At 39.5% G+C, this 24,386-nt stretch overlaps 2 protein-coding genes across 4 annotated transcripts; one reads left to right on the top strand and one right to left on the bottom strand.

Moving 5' to 3' along the window:
- Positions 1-1,806: 1,806 nt before the first annotated feature.
- On the top strand, positions 1,807-10,560 carry LOC111331624 (uncharacterized). 3 transcript variants are annotated; one of them, XM_088752426.1, is made up of 4 exons: positions 1,807-2,020; positions 2,145-2,611; positions 9,477-9,799; positions 10,251-10,560. In XM_088752426.1, exons 2-4 carry the CDS (start codon positions 2,395-2,397, stop codon positions 10,416-10,418), a joined length of 708 nt encoding a protein of 235 aa, XP_088608552.1. In that variant the 5' UTR covers positions 1,807-2,020; positions 2,145-2,394; the 3' UTR covers positions 10,419-10,560. The 3 variants fall into 3 exon arrangements, with proteins under 3 accessions (XP_088608552.1, XP_022792512.1, XP_022792511.1); XM_022936777.2 differs by lacking the exons at positions 1,807-2,020; positions 2,145-2,611 and adding an exon at positions 8,353-8,681 and having other exon boundaries at positions 9,483-9,799; XM_022936776.2 differs by lacking the exons at positions 1,807-2,020; positions 2,145-2,611 and adding an exon at positions 8,365-8,681.
- A 195-nt stretch (positions 10,561-10,755) lies between these two features.
- LOC111331623 (uncharacterized) lies at positions 10,756-23,039 on the bottom strand. The gene is made up of 4 exons (XM_022936774.2): positions 22,364-23,039; positions 13,633-13,744; positions 12,445-12,761; positions 10,756-11,752 (listed from the first exon to the last, which is right to left on the bottom strand). Exons 1-4 carry the CDS (start codon positions 22,712-22,714, stop codon positions 11,573-11,575), a joined length of 960 nt encoding a protein of 319 aa, XP_022792509.2. The 5' UTR covers positions 22,715-23,039; the 3' UTR covers positions 10,756-11,572.
- Between the last annotated feature and the right edge of the window lie 1,347 nt (positions 23,040-24,386).

The following is a 24,386-nucleotide window of genomic DNA, read 5'->3' as shown; positions in this document are numbered from 1 at the left end:
TATTGGTCTTTAATTTTGTTGGTTATCCTTTAAATCATAAAATTGGCTCTCTGCGATCGAGATTGTGTTACCTGTGACAGAGCTGAATAACTTATGCGCACACGCTAGGTTTTGGCGCGGAAATTCGGATTTTGAGTCGTTCGCATACCTGATTGTCAAGTAGGATAGTGGTTTTTGGTTGTTTTACAGATTATGGTCTTTGAACGGTCTTAATTCGGCTTTATAGAAATTTTACAAAATGGTTTGGTGAGGGTCTTAGTTTTCTTAAATAGGAAAACTAAGAGGGGTCTTAGTTTTCGAAATTACGAAAACTAAGACCCCTGAATTTACCGTTAAATTGACCTAAAACACGGTGGAAAGGATCGGACAGGGGATAATTTGACAGATTATACCTTTTCTAGTTACAATTTGACTTTTTATTTCCGTGTCGATGGATTCGATTTATACCTATTTTGGTTACAATTTGACGAGTGCGGCTGACCGCCATATCTACTTCCGCGCGTTCCGGGGGGGGGGGAGTTACTAGCATATATGGGCCATATTGGTACGTGCCGCGGAATAGGGTATGGTTTTTGAGGTTCTCGGTCCTTAAATAGGGTATCTTTTTTTACCCTTTCGTTTCTGTGTCCATGGTGTGGTCCTTAGATAGGGCAGCTTAATTGTATTATCTAATACTGGAGAGTGAAAACGCCCGCCTAAATGCACGGTTTTTTTTTAAACTTGATGTATCCGTTTAAGTACTGTAACAAATGATTTTGCAACAGAGGTTTGATAGCCATTAAGCGGGTAAATACACGTAACGCCTCTTCAAGCCACATTATGAATTAATGATATGACTGTCGTTCATTTAATTAACAGAACTCTCACAACAAAACTCTGAGCTTAATGAAATTACGAGTGATAGAAGGATAATGTTTAGCCACGATCAAAGTTCAATACGAATGGAGTAGGTAAAGACACTCTAGTACGAATAATCCTGGCTGTAGTCCACTGTAATAAACAGACCGACTGAAAGATGTATCATGGTTATGATTGCATATTATTAAACATGCTTGGCTTATTCTAGTATTCTATGCTTAATACTATACATCCAATGTTACAGAGAAGAAATAAAGTTTTTCTTTTCATGCTATTAATAATTTTGTTTTTTCCTTGAATAGGGTGTCCGAGTTTTTCGGCTTTGGGCTTTAAAAAGGGTATCAGTTTTCGCTTTCTAAGTCCTTAATTAGGGTTAGGGTTCACGAGCCTTCGCGGCACACCCCTCTCCAAAATTCGCGGGAGTACCCCCCGGGCGCGCGTGTCAAAACAAACCAAAACGTAAACCATTCTTTCTGTAAGCTTTGAACAAATCGGCCGTACAAAAAAGGTTCTTATTCCTTATTTATGTACGTTTCTACTTATTGTTAATTACCTGGGTGAATCCAATGTGTCATTTTTGTCGTCGCCGCGTTCTGGTCAAGGCCTAAACTTTACTCGTGGACAGAAATGGTACGAGTCCTACAACCGAGTCAAAAACATTTCAGCGGAAAAAAATTGATGTATTCGCAACCTAGAGTTCAGCACAGTTCGTTAAACGAATCTTTTCGTTTTCTTTTCATGGATTTGCTCTCTCGCAAGACGAACTTCGCTGAAAAGCGGGGGCTGCTCGTAGTCCGGCGATAGCTTGATAGCGCTAAGGGGCTCTAGCGCCTCAGTCTGCTCTGGTGTCAGCGAACCCGCAATAAATATTTCTGCAACTCGTCAGCCATCAGTCAATCTCGAGTGTTGACAATACCTTGACACGTCTCGCCGGATGCTGACATTTCTGAACGATGGCCGAAAACATTTTTGCGTTGTGAGCGCAACGCAAAATTTAAACTCTCTCTCTGTGTCTTTTATTCACGGATTTCGCTGAGAAGGAGGGAGTGCTCGTGGTCTATTCGTGCTGGAGCGCTAATAATAACCAGGGCGTGCTCGCAGGCGGGAGCCCTGAACCACTTCCATTTGTCACGAGCTGTTAACAAATTGCAACAAAAAAGCGGTATGCAAATATCTTTTCTTTGTTTTGATATTTTGCGTATGATTAACTACTAGGCAGTTCAGTTTAAAACACTCGGTGGGCAAATTTTGCCTCTATATAACAGGATCCTCCTGGTTCCTTGAAGGTGAATGCGAAAATCCAACGTTTTCCGGGTTTGACGAGTGCCAACTTTACGCTTAAGCTATCGAATTGCTGTGTCACAGATTGACTTGGAGGCTAAATATTCATACAACCACGGCAATAGATATGATGTAACGCCTCGCTGACAAGAAAAAAACACGTTTGAATCAAAGTACTATCTTGGGATGAGTCATCGCATCAACTAATGTTCACTTCGAAGGGATACAACTCTTCAAGAAAAGTCTATCTTTGTTATGGGTTATCGAATCTGGTTTTGTTTCATTGCTGTGCTCGTGACTCTTGACTCACTGAAGGGGTCACCAATAGGGACTAATCATTCTGAGTTGGATCCACCAGATGTCATTGTTAAGGGTAGCTTCGTGTACAATGCTTTGAACCTATTCCCAAAGAACACACAACAGGAGCTGAAATCTTTGGAGCAGCGACTGAGTGCCCTAGAAAAACCAAAAGGTACAAGTGCATTTTAATTGCTGTGGCAGTGACTTAGTCGCCGGAGTGTCGATCCTTCTGCAGTTTGATTAACAATAATTTCGAACTCGAGTGCGAAACTTGTTCAGTACAGTTTATGGTTCGCAATGCGGTAACCAGTGGATTTTGAAATAGAGTCTTTTTTACACTAGTTGTCTTATTTCAGAGCTCAGGGCTAAGAGTTTTGTATTAACTTTAGTACAGGTAAAGTGAAAATTTCAATATAGCAGGACCCTAGGGATTTGGGGTAATTTTCCGCCGCTCCGCCTTCTGGGATTTAGGTGATTTTCCGCCGTTCTGCCTTTCAGGATTTGGGATGAATTTCCACCAATCCATATTTTAGAATTTGGGGTGAATTTCCGCCATTCCGTCTTTAGGATTTGGGGTGAATTCCCGCCATTCCGTCTTTTAGAATTTGGGGTGAATTCCCGCAATTCCGTCTTTCAGGATTTGGGATGAATTTCCGCCATTTCGTCTTTTAGGATTTGAGGTGAATTTCCGCTATTCCTTCTTTTAGGACTTGGGGTGATTTTCCGCCATTCCTTCTTTTAGGATTTGGGGTAGTTTTCGAAATTTCTGTCATTCCGCTCTTCCGGCTTTTATAGCCGCCCTAGATTTTACTCGCTCTGGCAGGTCAAAATTGACTAATTATGATACTAAAGTCATCAAACATCGAACGTCCCAGCGAACAAGGTTAAAACTTCCTGAGCCTTAAAATGCAAAATTATCAGTTAAAATGCACACATCGTCGAAAAATATGATGCAAAGTCAAGTCAAAGCTTCACTTGATAATTTTTAGACACATATTTGTGAGAAGCAGTAAGTGAACTGTTAAGTAGATCAATTTGATTTGAAATCTTTATTACTATCCAAGTCAAAGCCTGCAAGTTTCTAGTCGCAGTGAATGGCGACACTAGTTCCTAGTTCTGCCGTGTCGTCGGGAAGCTTAAACAGACGAACATCGCGGACGGAATGGCAAACGACAAACGGCTAGCCGACGTTCAGCGTTCGCCGTTTTCGCGGTGCTTAATCTAACTAATTAGGGAGTTTAAGCAAATCACTACGGCTGGCGCTGCTACGGCTATCGTGGTTGACGAGGCTTGGGGAGAGTACGTCGCCGTAGCCCGCCAAAATTCAACTTTAAGCAACGCGAACTACAAACCTAGTACGGCTGAGAAGTGTAAAACCAATAAATTAACTGTCTTCGCGGTAGTTTATTGCACGTCTAAAAACTCAAAATGACTTCGTTGAAAGGGACGAGGGATTCCAACGTTTGGAAAAAAAAATTGTAAGCGATCCTGTGCACAGTGAATGAATGAATTAATATATTTGAGCTTACGTGTTGTAAAATTGCCAGTTTGGAGCTTATAAACACCAAAGCAAAGTTTCTACACGGTCCCTCATAACCCTCGTCATTCCTTGGCTTCAGCTATTTGAATTTCAAGTAGTCTTTGAGGTTTGAAAAGGAAAAGTTAGACTTTCTACCAACGCATTTCACTTTGCGTTCGCTGCGTTCTCCATGTGCACACTGCTTCGATCCTTCGACAAACCCGGCGGCAAAAATAAAGGCTGATTCACTCGGTAAGGGACAGCAAGCTTGATAAATATTCCCGATAAGCTATTTTTAAAGATGTTAAGTGTATTTCAATAGTTAAAATTGCTCAGGAGAATGTATAAAGCGAAGAAAGAAGCGAGATAAGTTCACGTACCACAGACTACGCCGAAACCTTCACACTCGCGTAGAAGGATTTCCCGCTACGGCTGGATGGGAACCACTGACATGCGCAATGACTCGTTTCTGGACAATTTTACTTCCGGTAGCCGTAGCAGCGCCAGCCGTAGCGATTTGCTTAAACTCCCTATTAATGACAACGAAGCTACGGAAAAAAGGAAAGGAGACTTGATATGATATATTCCTCGCTTTTATTTTCCTTTTTAATTTTTTCTTAATTCTTTTCATAATTTTTCCTATTTTACAGTTGACGTTTTACAGTTGACGTTGACACCGCACGCGTTGCAAAGCAAGTCGCCAAAGCAGCGTTAAAACGACCGTTGGCAACAAAGCGGCTAGGGAAAAAAGTTAAGGAGACTTCGCATGTTTTATTCCTCGCTTTTATTATCTTTTTTTTAAATTTGTCCTTTTTTTAGCGGCCCACACGTACGCTTGAAATTCGATCTTAATATGTTAGTTATTACCGTTAATGCACTTTACACCCCAAAGTCACACACAGTACGCTTGGGCTGCCTGTGGAACAAACGACCAGACACACCTCATGTGTGGGTGCCCTGTGGTCAGATGCGCTTCGATATTTGAATGCCGTAGTAAGGGAAAAAGGATTATGCGTACCTACAAAGCGATTTAGCCAGAATAGATGGTAAAACCGAGCGGCTCTCGGATTGATGCAGCGTAATTTGGAAACTTTAGCCGCGGGAACGGGTAGGTATTAGTAAAGCACTCTCGCGGGTGGAAATTTGAAGGAGATTGGTCGACTTTTGTGGAATTTATCGGCCTTCGAGTGGGGACGGTTGGTGTTTGGAACCGGTTGAAGTTTCCAGTCTTGTGTTTTTATACATACAGTTGACTTGAAGCAACAGATGCACGCGTTACAAAGAAAGTCGCCAAAACAGCGTTAACAAAATCAACCTCGAATTTGACTTCCGTTCCAAACTGTCTTTGCAGATGATGTGCTGTTGCATATAGAGAGTGGGGAACTGTGTGGTGCAGTGTTCTTAGATTTGACCAAGGCATTCGATACCGTTGACCATAAGATCTTGTTATATAAATTGTCGGCTATCGGTGTCTCGCCCAGCACGCTACAGTGGTTCAAGTCCTACCTGAGTCATCGTAAACAGCGGACTTCCTGTAGTGATGCTATGTCTGACCCTCTCCCGATGACCTTTGGGGTGCCACAGGGGAGTATTCTAGGACCGCTTCTCTTCTTGGTTTATATTAATGACCTTCCTCTGGCTATAAATAATTGCAAAGTGACTTTGTATGCTGATGACACGGTCCTGTACTACTCTGCTAAGGAGCCACACCTGTTGGAAGAGGCACTGAATGATGATCTCTTGCAAGTTGCCCAGTGGCTACATGGAAATAAGCTAACTTTGAATCTTACTGAGACGAAATCCATGATTATAGGTAGTAATAGGAAAGTTGTTGGTATTTCCTCTTTCTCATTATCTATTTTTGACACTGACATAAATTCTGTAACTAGTTTTAAATATTTGGGAGTTATGTTGTCCTCAACTTTTACATGGCCCGACCATGTTGAGTATATTTCATGTAAGGTTAATAAGAACCTTGGTCTTTTACGTAGGATTAAGTATTATTTACCTAATAATGCTCGGTTACTTTTGTATAATAGCTTAGTGCTACCTATTTTTGATTATACTGATTTAGTCTGGGGTGACAAGGACAATGTCACACTAAGGAAGGAATTACAAATTCTGCAAAACAAAGCAGCTAAGTTGATATTGGATAGATCACTTCCGCTCCTCATCCACTGATGCATTAACAGTCTTGAGATGGCTGAATCTTGAAGAACGTAGGAAATGTCATCGATGTATATATGCATACAAGTGTATTAATGGCAAAATTAATCATTCTTTGGACATTGTAAGAAAGAGTGATATGCACTCCTACAATACGCGCAATAACGATACTATAAAGCTCCCCAAAATCAAATATAATTGGGGAAAACATCGTTCGCGGTATCACTGTTTCAAATGAGTTAGAGAGAACTGTAAGAAACTCAGTAAGTTTTCCAATTTTAACATGACAACTTCTGCACTGTTTAAGTGTGTACCCACGTTTTGTGGGCCGATTAAGTATTCATATATGCAATCTATTGTTTTTCTAATTGAATATTCATTATTCGCGGCACGAACAATTTCCGAAAATGTAGCTAGCTTGCACGATCGCAAGCGCTTTGATGTTAGGTGTGATATATCTCTTTTGTTTTCAGTTTCATGCTCGATTGATGTTTTGACACACTATTGTTTCGTTAAAGTTAACTTTATAATTAAAAGTGGAACACTAGAACTTTTATCATGCTAAAAGTGTAAGATGATGATGCCATAGCCATTGCGTAGCAAAAAAAATATCGAAGGTTTTGGGTTCGCGATTGAGTCCTCCAGGTCTGGTTTGCTCCACCAGGACTAAACTTCAGAATACCCGGCCACTCATTTACATGTCAATTAATAAGAATAGCATCTATTGTGTTATGCTTCATTCTTCAAAGCCTCCCGACACATGTAAATGATGTGGACGGGTATTCTGAAGTTGAAAACTGCAAATTTTTAAACGTCTTTCCTCTGTAAACTAATAAAAATATTAATGTTTCGCTACTGAAGAACAATACTAACATCTTAACCATTTGACTTTTGCCGCAGCACGTTTTAAAAGTTATACCAACCGTTTATCAAAGAAACGGCGGCAACTTGTTGACATTGAATAAAACGTTAGTTCCCATTAAAAAAAAATTCCCTTTCTCTTTTTTACATTGGAAAGCTTACTGAAGTTTCCAATGTTGCTAAAGAAACCTCATACACAAAAAGTAAACTGATTGGCGTTTGCGAATCGGAACATAGGAAAAGCTCTTCTGTTGACATTAGTGGTCGCGAGCGAAAATATGCTAAGCAGCCGCAGAAATCCGTTTCTCCACTTTACCGCAACCAAAAGTTTCGTTTAAGGGCTCATTTTAAAGCTTTTGAAATGCTTCTCAACACTTAATCGAAAGTGAAATCGTTATTTTAGTGTGAAACGTTTAGTTGCAGAAAAACACAAGGTGATATTTTTGGTAAACGCGAATTAAATATAAACAAATGGATACTAATTTGATGCCACGCAATTAACCCGCTTTGTTAAAGCCTTTTGAAAAAGAATAATAGCTTCTCCGCCCAAAAGTCGTAAGTTCTTCCATCAACAGCCTCCTTACTCTCATCGGATAAAGGCCGAACGCGAGCGAACGGCTCTCGGAAATGCAGTTTTGAGCCCTCGTAGTAAAAATGCCAGCGGGTACCCCCATTTCAGAAAGACACACTTAAACCGTCGTGAAGTTGTAATGAGAAGTGTCTTTTTTCTGCTTTTTATAATTAAGAATTTTTTTAAATTAATTTTTGCAGTGTATATGTTGTAATCATTTTTATATTTCGATTTTAGCTCAAATTTCTATATTTTAATTGTATTTTTATATAATACACATCTAGTATTTAGGACCTCGATGTAAATCAGTATTGTGATGGAGCTTTCTAATAAAAGATTCTATTATTCATATCGCCGCTTGTTGAAATTTCTAGACAATGGTCGAAAACATTTTTGCGTTGTGAGTTCAACGCAAAATTTAAACACTCTGTCTTTTTTTTTTTTTCACGGATTTCGCCGAAAAGAGAGACTTATTCGTACTGGAGCGCTAATTAGTAATAACCAAGGCGTGCTTCTAGGCGGGAGTCCTGAACCGCTTCCATTTGCCACGAGCTGTTAACAAATTGTGACAAAAAAGCAGTATGCAAATATCTTTTCTGTGTTTTAATTTTTTACGTATGATTAGGCAATTTAGGTTAAAACACTCGGAGGGCAAATTTTGCCTTTATATAACAGGTTCCTCTTGGTTCCTTGCAGGCAAATTCGAAAATCCAACTTTTTCCGGGTTTGACGAGTGCCAACTTCATGCTTAAGCCATCGAATTGCTGTGTCAGATTGACTTGGAGGCTAAATATTCACACAACCACAGCAATAGATATGTTGTGACGCCTGACAAGAAAAAAAACACGTTTGAATCAAAGTACTAACTTGGGATGAGTCATCGCATCAACTAATATTCACTTCGTAAGGTTACAACTCTACAAGAAACGTCTTTCTTTGTTATGGGTTATCAAATCTGGTTTTGTTTCATTGCTGCACTTGTGACTCTTGACTCAGTGAAGGGGTCACCAGTAGTCATTGTTAAGTGTAGCTCCGTGTGCAATGCTTCGAACCTACGCTTAAAGAACATACAACAAAAGCTGAAATCTTTGGAGCAGCGACTGAGTGCCCTGGAAAAACCAAAAGGTACAAGTGCATTTTAATTACTGTGGTAGTGACTTAGTTGCCGGAGTGTCGATCCTTCTGCAGTTTGGTTAAGAACAATTTCGAATTCGAGTGCGAAACTTATTCAGTACAGTTAATGGTTCGCAATGCGGTAACCAGTGGATTTTTATAGTAGGTGTCTTCGCTCAGAGCTCAGGGCTAAGAATAACTTCAGTACAGGTGAAGTGAAAATTTCATTATAGCAAGACCCTAAGGATTTGGGGTAATTTTCCGCCGCTTCGTCTTTAAGGATTTAGGTGATTTTCCACCGTTCCGCCTCTAAGAATTTGGATGAATTTCCGCCATTCCTCCATTTAGGATTTAGGTTGATTTTCCGCCACTCGGTCTTTTAAGATTTGGGGTGAATTTCTGCCATTCCGTCTTTTAAGATTTGGGGTGAGTTTCCGCCATTCCTTCTTTTAGGATTTGGGGTAATTTTCCGTCATTCCGCTCTTCCGGCTTTTATAGTTGCCCCACATTTTACTCGCTCTGATAGGTCACAAATAAACGCTAAATTAGAGTTATAACAACTCTGTGCTGATGATACTAAAGTCGTCAAAAAAGCGGACATCCCAGCGAAAGAGCTAAAAACTAAAAAGTGTCACCTTAGCCTTAAACTCCAAAATCATCAGCGAAAATACACACATTGTCGAAATATATGATACCAAGTCAAGTCAAACCTTTACTTGTTAGTTGTTAGACACACATTTGTGAGAAGCAGTAAGTGAACTGTTAAGTAGATCAATTTGACTTGAAATCTTTATTACACTATCCAAGTCAAAGCCTGCAAGTTCGACTTTGAACGCGGAATAGGGGCCTGGGCGAAAACTGGTACAGTGTTCAATAACCAGCCGACCTACGGTGACAACCCTACTGCTCGGAGTCGGGGACAACCTGCCAACCAGCAAGGGAACTGGTGGATTGGAGGATACGAGAACAGACCTTCTAGGTCTTCTTCTGGAGGAAAAACACAAGGAGACGGGCCACAGGGAACTCTAACCTCACCACCGTTCAAAATAAAGGGCGAGTACATCTCATTCCTAATTGGAGGAGGCTGTAATATCAAATCGATTCGAGCAGAGTTGATCATTGGATGGAAGGTAAGAATGTACGCGACGGTCACTAGAACGCTTTCTACTGGCCACGCCACCTTAATGCCCTTCCAAGAATAACAATTACAGAAAATTCTAAGATCTTCTAAGGGATCTTTAAAAAGGTCAGAGATTGCTAAAATCTTTAAGGATGGGAGAATGAATCTACGAAAACTGGGAAAGAATTAATATCAACACGAGATGTACAATTATCGTTCAGTTAATTTCAGCTGCACAGCTTTCAGCTCTACCATGCGTTTATTCAACTGAGTTAAGAGTTTTCTTGAATGGTTAGAGACTGGATGTGGAGACGTTTCACAGTTTTAAAGCCTAATGGTTGTCCATTTTGCTCGCAAAATTAATAATAGTAAGTGATATAATCCAATGGTGATACTCATTCGAGGACGTTTTATCCTCCTTTTTCCTTCACCTTATCCACACCATATCTGTCATATTTTAGGTGGTGAAACGAGCCACTGGAAAATGTCATGAGACGATGACTCGAAAGTTCTGGGATGTTAGAGCTTTCATTGGTAAAAGTGCGCGCGTCAAACTGGTTGACTTCAGCTCTGGAGGATGGGGCCACATTAATTTTGATGATCTTAGGGGTGATATAAGCTGCCAGTAACACCGAAAAAAAATTTTCTATGCTTTCTCGAGCTGTGAGGTGTTTAAATGGAAAAAGGGGAGTTGAATTATTAATTAAAGGTTTTAAAAACTCAGTGTAAAACGTTTATAAAAGTGGGAATAAAGTCATCTAACATGGTAAATTTTTGTCAGTAGTTTTTGTTCTTGCGGTATTTAGGATAGAAGAGAGGTCACGTACAGATCAACCACACTAACTTGAAGATATTCGCTGAAGCAATAAACAAACGAGCATTAGAGAAATACGATTTATATTCTAATGACACTGAAACGATTATAAAATATTTTGTAACTAATCTAAATAATCACAAAACACAGAATAGGAGCGGGCATCTCGTTTATTGATGCAGCGAGCGTAAAGCGTTACAAAAACAGCATTACAGTTTTACAAACTCAGAGAAAATTACAACAGTAAGTAAGATAAAAAACTAGGGTTGAAAGAGATGCCTCGAATGGCTCTTGCATAACTTAACGAACCTTAAATAGTGTACTAGTCCCTTGAGACGCCTTACAAGAACGCTTAAAATACTTCAGCAGTATTAAATTTATGCAACCTAATATACATACTCTTGTGAAACTAACAAAACGTTACAAAATATGTTTTCTTCAGTTAGGCTGAATGGGCCATGTGGTTCGAGTGCAGTCATTTTCTTCTCTCCAATTATTGGATAGAAAAAGTCAGTCATTGACTGCACGCACGAAAGCTGATATAGAGGAACGGACTTAAGCAATGGTTGTGCGAGAGACCACCTCTCGTGATGGATTTTGTTTTGTTCCCTAGACCACGACACTGTTTCCATATTGCCACCCCCCAGTCAGATTTATAAGCAGTTATCAGTAAACTGTCAAGGAATCACGACGAAACGCTTAGGAATGGCTACCTTTGAACGACCGGTATTTCATTCAAGAGGAATATAGCCTTCTTCCTTGTCACTTTACGACGTTTACATGAGAGCTAAGCTCATACTTTGATCTTTAATTCTCCCTATCCTTCCAAGAACTTTCATAACCTGTGTAGATGCAATCTGCTGATCCAAATCGAAAACCAAGTGCAAAGCTGGAAAAATGGAAAGGATCTTTGTGATAAAATAGTTCCACTGTTTGATTCTTTATTCTATTAAAGTGTTTTAGCGTGCATTAAATTTTGTCCTCTTCACAACTTATGTCTCCTCCAAGAAGATCAAAGTTGATATGACCCCATCCTTCCGAGCTGTTATCTACCAGTCTGACACGGGCTCTTTGACCGATGAAATTCTGAACATCCCAGCTTTTAAGACGCATTGACTCATTGCAATTTCCGGTCTTAATTCTGACCACCTGCAAAAGTACAGTAAGACACAATCTTTACCTGTCACACGTGACTCAGGTTAGAAAGGAACCTGAATTTGTGTTAGGCGCTGACGACTAAGTGTTGCAAAACCAAAGTCAATCATGTTTACCTCTCGGTCTCGTGCATTTTCATTATTTGTTTCACATATCTACCCCGGGTTCTTTTTGGTTATTTGAAATAATGACACTGTTTTAGTCGGCCGTTTTGTATTTATCTCGTTTTATTTCAATAAAAAAAAAATAAAAATGAACGATTCAAATATCGTCTTCGTGAAGAGAATCTCAAATGCGTTGTAGAGTTTAATTCCTTTCCCTCTGTGCCTACACAAATTTTCCCTCCATCACCTGGTAAGTAAGTGGTTGTTGTTGACAAAAGCTTCCTTACCTCTCCACCAAAGAAGGTTATAGTTGTTATTAAAGCCATTGCCGAGGATTTCTAATTTTTCGCTGAGGTACTCGGCTAAGGGTCGATACTTCAACCTTTTGTGCTCTTAACAAAAGAGCTTACTTTCCTCAAACAAAGAAAATTACAATAAATGGGGCGTTTTTGTGCCCTTTCGTTAGCCCAGAATCTTCCCAAAGTTTGATAGGGCTTATCTTTCCATTCCTTTTGGTAGTGTTTTAAACATCATGTTAATAAATATCATGGGGGTTCCGTAACACAAGCCACCACTCTCTACCTGATTGTTGATGACCAACTCTGCTCTTGCGCTGTTCATTTTGCAACCCCCACCAATCAGAAAGGTGATATTGGGGCCATTGATTTTAAACGACGGAGAAATGAGGGTACCACGTGGCCGGTCTCCCTGAACTTTCCCGGGGGATGCAACTTTGGAAGGTCTGTCCTCGAATCCTCCAATCCACCAGTCCCCTTGCTGTTTGGCAGGTTGTCCCCGTTTCCGAGCTGTAGGGTTGTCACCGTAGGTCGGCTGGTTATTGAAGGCTGTGCCAGTCTTTTCCCATCCATCTATTCCATTCTCGAAATCGAACGTACAAGCTATAAAAAAGGAACAAGTTATATTAAAGAAAAGAAATCTTTGGCAATGGAATACTTCAGGAAGAGACGCACAATCGACTGATTTATCTTAGGTAGTGTAAAAATCCCGGCTTTGACGAAATTCTTTCCGCTGCAATTTTTCAACAATATTTGAGCAAAGGTCACTGAGAGCTGAGAGATCAAGATAACAAGTATCACTTTCAGCTTACAAGGATGATCACACAAAAAAGTATTTCCTCAAGCGTTTCTTCACTTTGGAGATAAATGTTGCAAGGTCCTCGCTGGCTGCTGGAATGTTTTTCATGAAAATCATTGAACTATCGTGTTGCAATTTTAATTTGATTGGCCATGCAGTCGTTACTCCTCACTTTTGTGCTCTTAGTAACGAGAATCATTGTACTGCGGAAGGGCATGGGCAGGGATATGGGCAATCCCTTCACTGAGAGATTTTTTTTAGCCGTTGATCAAGGTTCTTTATATCCAGCAAATCTGCTAATTATACAAGATGGTACACCAGAATGATAAGGAGATGTTAGTAACTAGCACTTTTCCCTCTTTCACATTTTCAGCCATTGTTCTCAATGAGTTCAAGATGCGAGATAGCGTGTGTTTGGTCAAACAAAGACACAGCTCTGTTATGACGAGTTATTACTCTGGAGGCTTATGCAAAGGCGTGGCAGTAATTCTTCAAAACCTTCTTATAAACATAGCACGATAAGGAAACAGTCTGACGACAAAGGCTCACGTTGGAGATCGCGGAATTTCTGGGTCATGATTACGGTAGTTCTATCTAACCTTTGAGTTTATGAATCAGTATAAAGGTGACCTCAGAGTACATGTGGAAAAAGAAGAAAACGAAATGTTAGCCGACCTTGGCAGCGTGGTCCAGCAAATCCCGCCTTGCAAACACAGTGGAAAGAAAGCTGTGCAGTATCGTGGACACAGATCCCATTGTTCAGACACGGGTTGCCATGGCATGAAGGCTGCAAGTATAAGAAGGACAAGAAGAAAGGATTGCATGTACGAGTGTTTTGAACAGGTGGAGGATTGTGTTCAGGATTGAAAAGGTTAATTTGCAATTTTCCAATGAAATAGCAAAGACCATGATTGCTATTGTTTTAAGTTCGTAATTGGCCTTAAAGAAAATTAGAGCGACCATGGTCCCTTTATCTCATGATTCTGAAAATTTCACAAAAAAATAAAAACTAAAACCTATGCTAAGCAGTTATCATACATATATTAAGTGGTCGGTTGTCAAAGTCCTGAACTTTTTTCCCTCAGTTATTGTGATTTTAGCCCCTATTAAGCGGTCACCTTTATTAACCGAGTCCTGACGGCTTGTTTGTATTGTCTTCGACCAGTACTGAACGGTCAATCAAACCAAACCAGTTGGAACCATTCAAAGAAAACTAAGAATTATCTTTCAAGGAAAAAAAGGAGATCATAATCTCTTCACTTGAAATGCTATCCATGTCTAACTCTCGAAATCGATGTACACAAGGAGGTCAATTATGGGATAAAATGTTTTTTTGCCTGTCGTTTTTTATACTCCCCCTCAAACTCCCCCCCCCCCCTTATTCTGTGTATCCTGTATTAAGTGGTCAACCTGCCATTCCCTATGGGTGACCGCTTAAACAGGTTTGACTGTAGGGAGGTGTTACTTCGGATTGGTCTGTGACTGTTATAGAAAAAACCTTACGAAAGAGACGAAACATGCAACATGAGTATTGATGGTTTTAACCGTTTTTATCTTAAGTTTATGATATTTTAATCAAAAGTCCACTTGTACAAGTCTGAGTGTATCAAAACGTCTAAGATTTTATAATCATAAGTAATGGTTGTAGTTCTGTTAGATTTTTAGCAGTCGAAACAACCAATAACGTTAAACACGAAGGCGCGCTATAAAAGGAGCCTTAGGTCCCACTGGACCATTTGTCAATCAACCGTCGTGTGCTGTAGAACTCTTAGAGTAAAGTCAGCTTGAGCTACAGCTACTCCAAAGCAGTGAACAGCGGGAGCATTCCTTAAAATTGTTTTATGTCTTCATCACAATACAAGAATTTTTGAGATTTGTATTTCCTTTCTCCAGTGGAAACTGTCTTTATTTGTGGCAGTAAATTTGAGATCGAAGTAGGTGGTTCGCACATTACCTCATGCCACCATGCTGGTGGAAGTAAACAATAGATATCTCATTAGCTCCTTTTGTTCGTCTACCAGCATTTAAATTTGACCCGCACACGTCAACGGTGAGTGACAAATGAGCCTAGGTCTTCCCAGGGAAGACTTCCTTATATAGCGCGCCTTCGTGTTTAACACCGCCTAAAGAAATTACAGAACCTGCAATTGCAAGATGTTTTTCAAAAACCAAATTAATTACTTCAACTGAGGATGTATATAAACCACACAGTTAGGTCTGTCAAAAAAATTCTTTCAGAGCAGTTTTAAAAGTTAAGTTTGCAAAACCTTCGTAATACTAATGATGATGATAATAATAATAATAATAAAAATAAAATACTTATATAACGCCTATCCTTTTCAGTGCTAAGCGCTTCACAATGCTTTAAAAAGGACTAAAATCGTAGACCTATATATATACATAATAACAAAATTACAAAATGGAGAACCTAGGATAGTTCATAAACTTGCTTAAAAAGAAAGGTCTTCACTCTAGATTTGAACTTGTTTACACCGTCGATTGATCTAATGTCAAAAGGTAAATCGTTCCAAAATAAAGGAGCAATAACTGAGAAAGCCCTTAAACCATATGTCTTTAAGTTATAGGGTTTGATAATAAGACGCCACTAGTCTGAAGATGAGCGAAGGTACCTCGTACATTGATTAAGTCAGAAAAGTTGTAATTAATCAAAATAATTTTTTTGATTTTCAGCATCTTTGTTCTTGCGAATGTTCATTTTTACCCCTAAGATTGATCTTAAATCAAATCTCCTTAATACGGACTTTAAGTAGTCAGGAGGGCAACGCCACGGAAGACGTCGATTAAAAAATGAGTTTCTACTTTTAGTTAGAATTTCCAAAATGGCTGCATGTGTTTACCGTCTCATAGGGCGCCAGACCTCAAACTCAACATAACGCATAAAAGTAGCGATAGTTCCAAATGTAAACTAAAATAATTTGCTGCCGCGGATTCGCTTCGCAGACTACGCAAATTTTGGTGATATCACGTTGTTAAGGACCTTAAGCAGTCAGGACGGCAACGCCAAGGAAGACTTCGATTAAAAAATGAATTTCTACTCTTATTAGTTAGAATTTCAAAAATGGCTACATGAGCTTACTGTCTCATACGGCGCCACAGCTCAACTTCAGCATGACGTACAAAAGTAGCGTTGAGTTCCAAATGGAAATTAAAATAATTTGCCGTCGCGGTTTCGGTTCGTAGACGACGCAAATTTTGATGATTTCACGTTGTTGTTCTACATAGGACGGCTAAGAAATGTACAAAGTTTCAAAATGCACCATCCTCGGAGACCCACGGGCTGTGAGTCGATTTCAAGTTAAGGGCAGAACAGCCCCTGGGGACATCGTTTTACAAGACTAGTTCCAAACGGTCGCAGTCGTTCTGGCATCTGATTGGTGCCAGAAAATTTTTGTGTTTTTCTGCCTAATCAGAGTGCAGTGTCGTTTGGAGTCCTTTCGTGTGTTTTAACACGCACATATTCAACAAGCTCTGTTGCTCACTATGTTTGTTTGGGCTGTGCGACGAAGCTTTACCCGAGGTGAAAAGTTTCAGTCTCAGCACACAATGCAAGAGAAATCGATCAGATTGTCCGCGAAATCTTACCGGAAATTATACTGAATACTTTCGCAGGTATCACTAGTACTAGAGAACGTGTTTTAATGTTTGCGACAACATGATGGTTGCAGTCATTGATATGTCGCTTTAAACGTTAAACGAGATTTAAGCTTAAATCTTTCTAGATTTTTTGCATAATTTGCTGTGACTGAAACTTTGCCAATCCCGTGAAGTTATTTCGTCGCACGGGCCACGCAGGTATGTCGAGCAACTGGCGCCTTCGCCTACGTAGCTTTCTGCTTTCTGTGCGCGCCAAAATCTAATCTTTGCTTTGTAGTAAAGTCGTTCACAATACGGCAAAGGTTGCAGAGAACGTTAAGTTCGTGGACGACCTCCTGCAAGTGCTAAGAGAAAGCTTAGCTGTGTTTCCGGTTAGCTAATTAAAATCTGAACAAACCCTTATTAACGAGAACATCTAGGGAAGGAGAGATGTTTTCGGGCAGTTACCGAAGGGGTTTGGAAAGAGTATAATCTTTCAACTGCTGCCTAAAGTGTTGAAATTCTTTAGCTAGGAAGGTCACGGATTCTCTTCTAGTGCCTTGGTCATTGTCATTTCACCTCTTCTGTCGATTGTTGAAGACCAAGTTAAATACCTTTGATCATTAGGAATCGATCCGATGCTTTTTTCAATGGGAGAAACAAAACCAAAGACCAATAAATATTGGACGGAAAGGGCGGGTTTGCTTTGTTGCAAACGTCAGCTTAGTAGTACAGGGTCATCTACCCACATCTAATAAGCAAAAGTTTCTAAGCTTAGCTTTTCTTTTTTTTCAAGCGAAGATGAGATTAGATTTTGGCACGCACAGAAAGTTGCGCAAGTACCAGTTGCTCGACATACCTGCGTGGCCCGTGCGACGAAATAACTTCACGGGATTGGCAAAGTTTCAGTCACAGCAAATTATGCAAAAAATCTAGAAAGATTTAAGCTTAAATCTTGTTTAACGTTTAAAGCGACATATCAATGACTGCAACCATCGTGTTGTATACAAACCTCGCAAACTTTAAAACACGTTCTCTAGTAGTAGTGATACCTGCGAAAGTATTCAGTATAATTTCCGGTAAGATTTTCGCGGACAATCTGATCGATTTCTCTTACATTGTGTGCTGAGACTGAAACTTTTCACCTCAAGCAAATCTCCGTCGCACGGTCCCAACAAACATAGCGAGCAACTGAGCAACTGAGCTACTAGTATATGTCCGTGTTAAAAAAAACGAAAGGACTCTAAAGCACACTTCACTCTGATTGGGCAGAAAAACACAAATATTTTCTGGCACCAATCAGATGGCAGAACAACTGCGACCGTTTGGAGGTACCTTATTATAGGAAATTAACGATGCATGTAATTAACGCGAATTTCAAAAATTTGCGTTAATTTTATGTATCTTAAATTACCTCATTATTAATTAAAATGACGTTAATTAAAAGCATCGTTATTTAAAGACACCTTTATTATACGTAAAGCCACAATTCCTCTACGTCACCGTCAGAGTCGGTTGACGCATCATCCTTTACTATTAAGTTCAAAATGTCCTTAGATTCATCAGTGTAGCGATCGTCTTCTCTGAGGGGATAACTCACGTCTTCAACTTTCTTGCGCAAAATGTCTTCATTTTTGTCATCTCATTTCATTTCTTATGTTTTTTACCGGAAATAGAGGGCAAATTTTGTTGTTGGCCGTTGTTGTTTTCCAACGAAATGAGTGCGAAAAATATTAAATTCACGTCTTAATTATGCAACATACCGCACGGAAATTCGCGTTAATTAAATGTATGTAAACATAACTTTTGGAAAATTCGCGTTAATTTTATGACGCGTAAATTTTCTTCGCGTTATTAACATGCTTCGTTATATTCCTATAATAAGGTAGTCTTGTAAGACAATGTCCCCAGGGGCTCTTCATGTCCTAACTTGAAATCGACCCACAGCCCCTGGGTCTCCGAGGATGGTTTTTTCTGGTCACGTAAGATTTGTTAAATAAAAGGGAACTCTTTGGCTACAATGTATCAATATTATAATATAAAACAAACGGTAAACACCACAGCGTACACTATTGAGTTATGGATGCTCTTGGAAGGTTTGCTGAGCACTCAAGAAGCTAGAGTCGCTCTCGGCTATCGCCTCGAGCGACTCTTACGGTTCTTTCGTGCTTAGCAACCTCCCGCGTGCATCCATAACTCAATAGTGTACGCTGTGGTGTTTACCATTTGTAAATTATAAGTTTAGGCTAAGAAAGAATTTTATTCAGCACCAGTTCAAAATCCTAAAATACACTTTCGTCGTAAATTTCACGGCAGAAACGCAGGAATTCGAAGAATGAAAGAAGCATTAAATCTCCTTGTGTCTAGGTAGAAAGAGTCTCATTGACTTCAGCTTTTCGGTGGAAGAATAACCGATTTACAAACGCCATTACAGAAAACAAACAAGCAGACTGACAACTCCAAAACACATATTCGCATTCACTTACAATTCGACTTTCCGTGACATTTTAAAACGGAACAGAGGTAAATCTTCGATGATTAATCGTCGTTGGAAATGAAAAATACTTTCCGTAAGATCTCTGTTTTTCTCTTTAAGAGAAAATCGTCGCATGATCATTTAACTCGTGTTTGTTTGTCACACCAGTACTGCTGTTTAGCGCATGCTTCTTTACTCTTCAATTGACAGGTGTCATATCGTGACAGTTACTTATCAAAAAAATATTTTAAAATGTGCTCGGAAGCCTATAATTACCTTTACAAATAAAAGTGTTTCGGCGAAAGCTTTCTATTTAATTTGAAGAACCCGAATGATTTATGGCTACAATTACGAGTTTAATTACAGGAAAATCCTCCTTGAACTTAACAATTTGATAGCGAGTGAGTTATAAAGAAAACAAACTTTATACAAATTAAAGAGAAAGCTTTGGCCGAAACATCTTTATTTGTAAAGGTAGTTAAAAGGCTTCCAAACAAATTTTTAAACATTTTTTTGAAAAGTAACTGTCACGATGGGACACCTGTCAATCGAAGAGTAAAAATATCATACGCTTTTGAAGAAACAGCAGTACTGGTGTGACAAACAGACACCAGTTAACTGTTCAGGCGACGATTTTCTCGTAAAGAGAAAAACAGAGGTCTTACGGAAAGTATTTTTTATTTCCAGCGACGATTAATCTTCGAAGATTTACCTCTGTTCCGTTTTAAAATGTCACGGAAAGTCAAATTGTAAGTGAATGCGAATATGTGTTTTGGAGTTGTCAGTCTGCTTGTTTGTTTTCTGTAATGGCGTTTGTAAATCGGTTATTCTTCCACCGAAAAGCTGAAGTCAATGAGACTCTTTCTACCTAGACACAAGGAGAGTTAATGCGACTTTTACTTATCGAATTCCTACGTTTCTGCCGTGAAATTTACGACGAAAGTGTATTTTAGGATTTTGAACTGGTGCTGAATAAAATTCTTTCTTAGCCTAAACTTATAAGTTCGTTTGTATCTGCCGGTGCATTTCAAACCCATGTGTAGCTTAAAGGTCAAACAGGGATTGTCACTCTCTAAATTGGCTCGCCATTAAGTCTTGTGATCGCCTTCGTATGAAATTGTTTTTCTGTTGTTGTTGTTGTTGTTGTTGTTGTTGTTGTTAAGTCCTCATTTTACTAGTCCACGTTTTACTAGTCCGCGTTTTACTAGTCCTCGTGTTACTAGTCCGCGTTTTACTAGTCCGAGTCTTACTAGTCCGCGTTTTACTAGTCCGCGTTTTACTAGTCCGCGTTTTACTAGTCGCGCTTTACTAGTCCGCGTTTTACTAGTCCACGTTTTACTAGTCCAGTCCAGTCCAGTCCAGTCCAGTCCAGTCCAGTCCAGTCCAGTCCATTCCAGTCCAGTCCAGTCCAGTCCAGTCCAGTCCAGTCCACGAAATACCATATGCCGCAAATGTCAGCTTAGTACAGGGTGGGCCCGTGCAACGAAATAGCTTCACGGGATTGGAAAAGTTTCAGTGACAGCAAATTATACAAAAAATCTTGAAAGATTTAGGCTTACATCTCATCTAACGTTTATAGCGACATATCAATGCTTGCAACCATTATGTTTTATACGAACCTCGCAAACTTTTAAACTCGTTGTCTTGTGATACCTGCGAAAGTATTCAGTATAATTTCCGGTAATATTTCGCTGACAATCTGATCGATTTCTCTTACATTGTGTGCTAAGACTGAAACTTTTCACCTCGGGTAAAGCTTCGTCGCACAGCCCAAACAAACATAGCGAGCAACAGAGCTTGTTGAATATGTGCGTGTTAAAATACGCGAAAGGACTCCAAACGACACTTCACTCTGATTGGGCAGAAAAACACAAAAATTTTCTGGCACCAATCAGATGCCAGAACGACTGCGACCGTTTGTAACTAGTCTTATAAGACAATGTCCCCAGGGGCTCTTCTACCCTTAACTTGAAATCGACTCACTGCCCATGGGTCTCCGAGGATGAAAACGCACGTGCTGGGCCATTGTTCTGCCAATTAGATCTATTGTTTTACCACGTTCTCGTTGCCGTCGCCGTCATGGTTTGCTTAAAGTCCCTACTATCTGCCATACAGCCCTTCTAATCTTAGATCTGATATCATCCTTACGGCTTAGGTGATGTAGATTTTTAGTCTCAATACCTGTCTGTTTACAGCGCGTTGATATTGTGCCGGAGAAATCATATATCGGTCAACTTTAGGAGTGAGGGGTCAACTATTCTTGGGACTCTGAAAGCTTAGGCTAGCTGTCAGCGAATAAATTAAAGACTTATCATAAAAAATAGACTACAAATCAATTAGTTTTTCATTTCATTTTTTCTTTTAATAAGTCACCTTTGTTGATATATTCCCCTCTTTTTCTTTGTTATGCACGGGAAAGATCATCTTTGAACGACAGTGACGCGACTTTGTTTATTTTCATCAAGGAGAAATTAATAATGTAGACATCTTTTATGCCTAAAATCATCGAAATGGAAAACTGAATGTCTCATTAATATTTCTATACCTGTACACATTTGGCTTTTTTTTTTTCGGAACAAGGAATATGAACATATTATTTTCATGAAATACGAATTGTATTTTTTTCAGAAACCAACTGAATAGAACAAATATTCGGTAACGATTGACACCAAGGCACATAAATTGAGGATAAAGATCTGCGGTGATAATTATGAAATCGAAACTAGAAGATAAGAAACAGTAAATTAAAATAGATTAAATTAAAATTTCTTTATTGCAACAAAGCCGTAAGCTCGGAGAGAAAAGGCAAACAATAGAAAAAAGAGGAAACTGATGTCTTCCTTATCAAAGTAAACGCTTTTAGCTCTTTAACTGAGTAAAATTACACGCGAATTTAACGAGTTTCCTTTTAATGAATACGCATGTTTTTGTGAAAACTATGAAACCGACGTTTCAAGTTTCGTTTGAGTCCAACTTTTAAACAGTATCAACTAAGAAGTCATGTCTAGGCAGAAAAAGTCGACCAGATCAATTAATGTAGAAAAAGTGATTACCCTCTGCAGGCGTTTGTCGTTTCGCTAGCTCACAGCATTCAAGCAATTTTAGCTTCGAGTGAAGTGACAAAATTTTTGTTTCAGGTATTGTTCACTGCCGTTGTTCTCTAATAAAATGCTTTTAAAGAAATGAATTCATCATTTTTGCTGTGACGTCGTGTCAAATGGATCTGTTTTGAAAACCCAGCTTACACAAAAACCTACTCGTTACAAAAGCCCCAAACCTTTTCTAGAAATATCTCACTTTTCTTATTACGTAAAATTTTTCTAGAAGACCGTTTACCTTTAAGATTAGGGAAAAAGTGACGCCATCCTCTTGATGTAAGCTCGCCCTTCCGTCAACGGAGGAATAACTGTGCTTGTTCAGTCCACAGGTTCCCATTTTTCCTCTGTGAGAGGGCGCCTTGAAATTCGTAGAAGTACACCATGCTCTCCTTATGCACATCTGGTTACAAAACAACAAACTGGCGGACTGAAAACGTTCAACAACGTAGCTATGAAGACGGTTATTATTCATGATCGTGAAGTAAGCCGAACGAGAGAATGCGAAAGAGTTTTCTTTGGGAGAAACTTCGCCATTCATCGTTCTTTGAAAGGCTATGAGAATTATAGCGTGTAGAGCCCTCCTCAGCATTGTTAACAGTCACTCCTGTTTTCAAATATTCTATCGAAACCGTCAAACTTTGAGATGGTTTTTTTTTTTTCTTTTTCTTTGCTGAAATAGAAAATGGTCCTTGCAATTGTTAAATAGAAATCGAGAGATACTCAGCCGAACAACACTCCTACACTTTACCCCCGTCAAACTGTAGAGCCACGCATGTCTAGTTTGCCTCAATTCGAATTTTGTACTTGCGAAACAAAAGCCTTATTGACGAATCGCCGGTTATTCCCTACGCTTGCTAAGAAATCGCAAACTGTCCTGCTGCGTGGGTCAGCCAAGGTCACCACCGGCCAATCCGTTTGAGGGGTGACTGTCATTTGCAGGCCCCATCTCAATTTCGCCAATTTCAACGTGTAAATCAGCAATGGGGATAATCTTGAGACTCGCTGGAAACACCCGATTGCAAACTGGAACTCAATATCAATTACATCTGGCGCGAAACCAAATTCAAGAGATATCTAAAGGTATGAACTGAATTTTAAGTCTGCAGCCGTGCCAAATTGATCTCAGGACACAAGGCCGTACCCGTATGCCGGTCTCCTTTGTATGACCCAGGATGGGAAGCTGATCCATCCCAAGATTCCCTGACAAGTGAATGGTACCGGCTCAAGAGTGAAGAATGAATGCTCGAACCAGGACCCCTCAACCAGAAGTCCAGCGAGCCAGGCCACCGCCTCTGTGAATATAAGCATTTCTGTAGTCCTAATTGGTTGTCTAAATATTTTCGTTGGATCATATTTTTATGGACAGCTGTTACCACCAGACATACATCAATGTAAACGATTTAGATTAAAAAGAAATTTGACGGTCAATATAAAGAGATGTCAGCCAAAACACAAATCACGGGACAACCGCTCGAATGACATAGGAAAAAATTAAATGGTTTAGTCATTTCAGAAACTGGTACAGTTGACCTGGTTGAATTGGTTTGATAAAATCACGGAGAGTCCAACAACAAAAAGAACGACAGACAAACAAACAAACAAACAAAAAAGAAGCAAAAAAATCCAGCTGTATGTTATTAAGTTGCTCTTGTTGTTATGTTTGTTTGTTTGTTTTTGGAGGGAAACGAAGGTTTCTACGGAACTAATAGTAAAGAAATAATCATAGGGTAAAACCAAACAACGAATCGGCCATTAGTAAGTCAAACCTCTCATAGTACCGTACTACATACCAAAGCATTTGCAAATCTCCACAACACTTGTCGATGATCTCAAAATCTTAAAGTTGCTTGAAATATCTGCATCAGTAACTGCAAACCTTTGATTTGATTCGGCTTTATCCGTACTAATGCCGAGTAGGGTCAAATCAATCGATTAGACAAACAAAATCAGATATAAAAAATCAGTTAAAATGTTGCCTGAATTGATCAGTGTAGTGAAAAAGGAAAAAAAATGGCAGCTCTGCCAGTAACAGCTACGGTTACACGTATATTAGAAGATATGATTGTGGTTATCTTATAGCAGAAAACTGCCCTCAAAAATTCATCAAAACCGAAAGACAGAATTAGCAAATCATGGGAAAAAAAAAAAAAAACACCCTACAACCGCATTGCCGAAACCGAAAAACCGACACTGTTTGAGTGCTACCTCCAGAAAACCGAAAATCACGATGTAACCATCGTATACACATGGGTAAAGAAAAG

The sequence above is a fragment of the Stylophora pistillata genome, chromosome 3, assembly GCF_964205215.1.
Source record: "Stylophora pistillata chromosome 3, jaStyPist1.2, whole genome shotgun sequence".
NCBI classification, from domain to species: domain Eukaryota; kingdom Metazoa; phylum Cnidaria; class Anthozoa; order Scleractinia; family Pocilloporidae; genus Stylophora; species Stylophora pistillata.
The sequence above is the reverse complement of the archived record's forward strand: the minus strand, read 5'-3'. Positions and strand labels throughout refer to the sequence as shown.

Excerpts from the sequence above, each read along its gene's own strand:
- LOC111331623 (XM_022936774.2), bottom strand. The coding sequence starts at position 22,714 with ATGCTGAGGAGGGCTCTACACGCTATAATTCTCATAGCCTTTCAAAGA. Across the intron at positions 12,762-13,632 it reads TGCTGGACCACGCTGCCAAG|CTTGTACGTTCGATTTCGAG; the intron begins GTCGGCTAACAT and ends CCTTTTTTATAG. Across the intron at positions 11,753-12,444 it reads AGTTGGTCATCAACAATCAG|GTGGTCAGAATTAAGACCGG; the intron begins GTAGAGAGTGGT and ends GTACTTTTGCAG.
- LOC111331624 (XM_088752426.1), top strand. The coding sequence starts at position 2,395 with ATGGGTTATCGAATCTGGTTTTGTTTCATTGCTGTGCTCGTGACTCTT. Across the intron at positions 2,612-9,476 it reads TGCCCTAGAAAAACCAAAAG|TCAAAGCCTGCAAGTTCGAC; the intron begins GTACAAGTGCAT and ends ACACTATCCAAG. Across the intron at positions 9,800-10,250 it reads AGTTGATCATTGGATGGAAG|GTGGTGAAACGAGCCACTGG; the intron begins GTAAGAATGTAC and ends GTCATATTTTAG.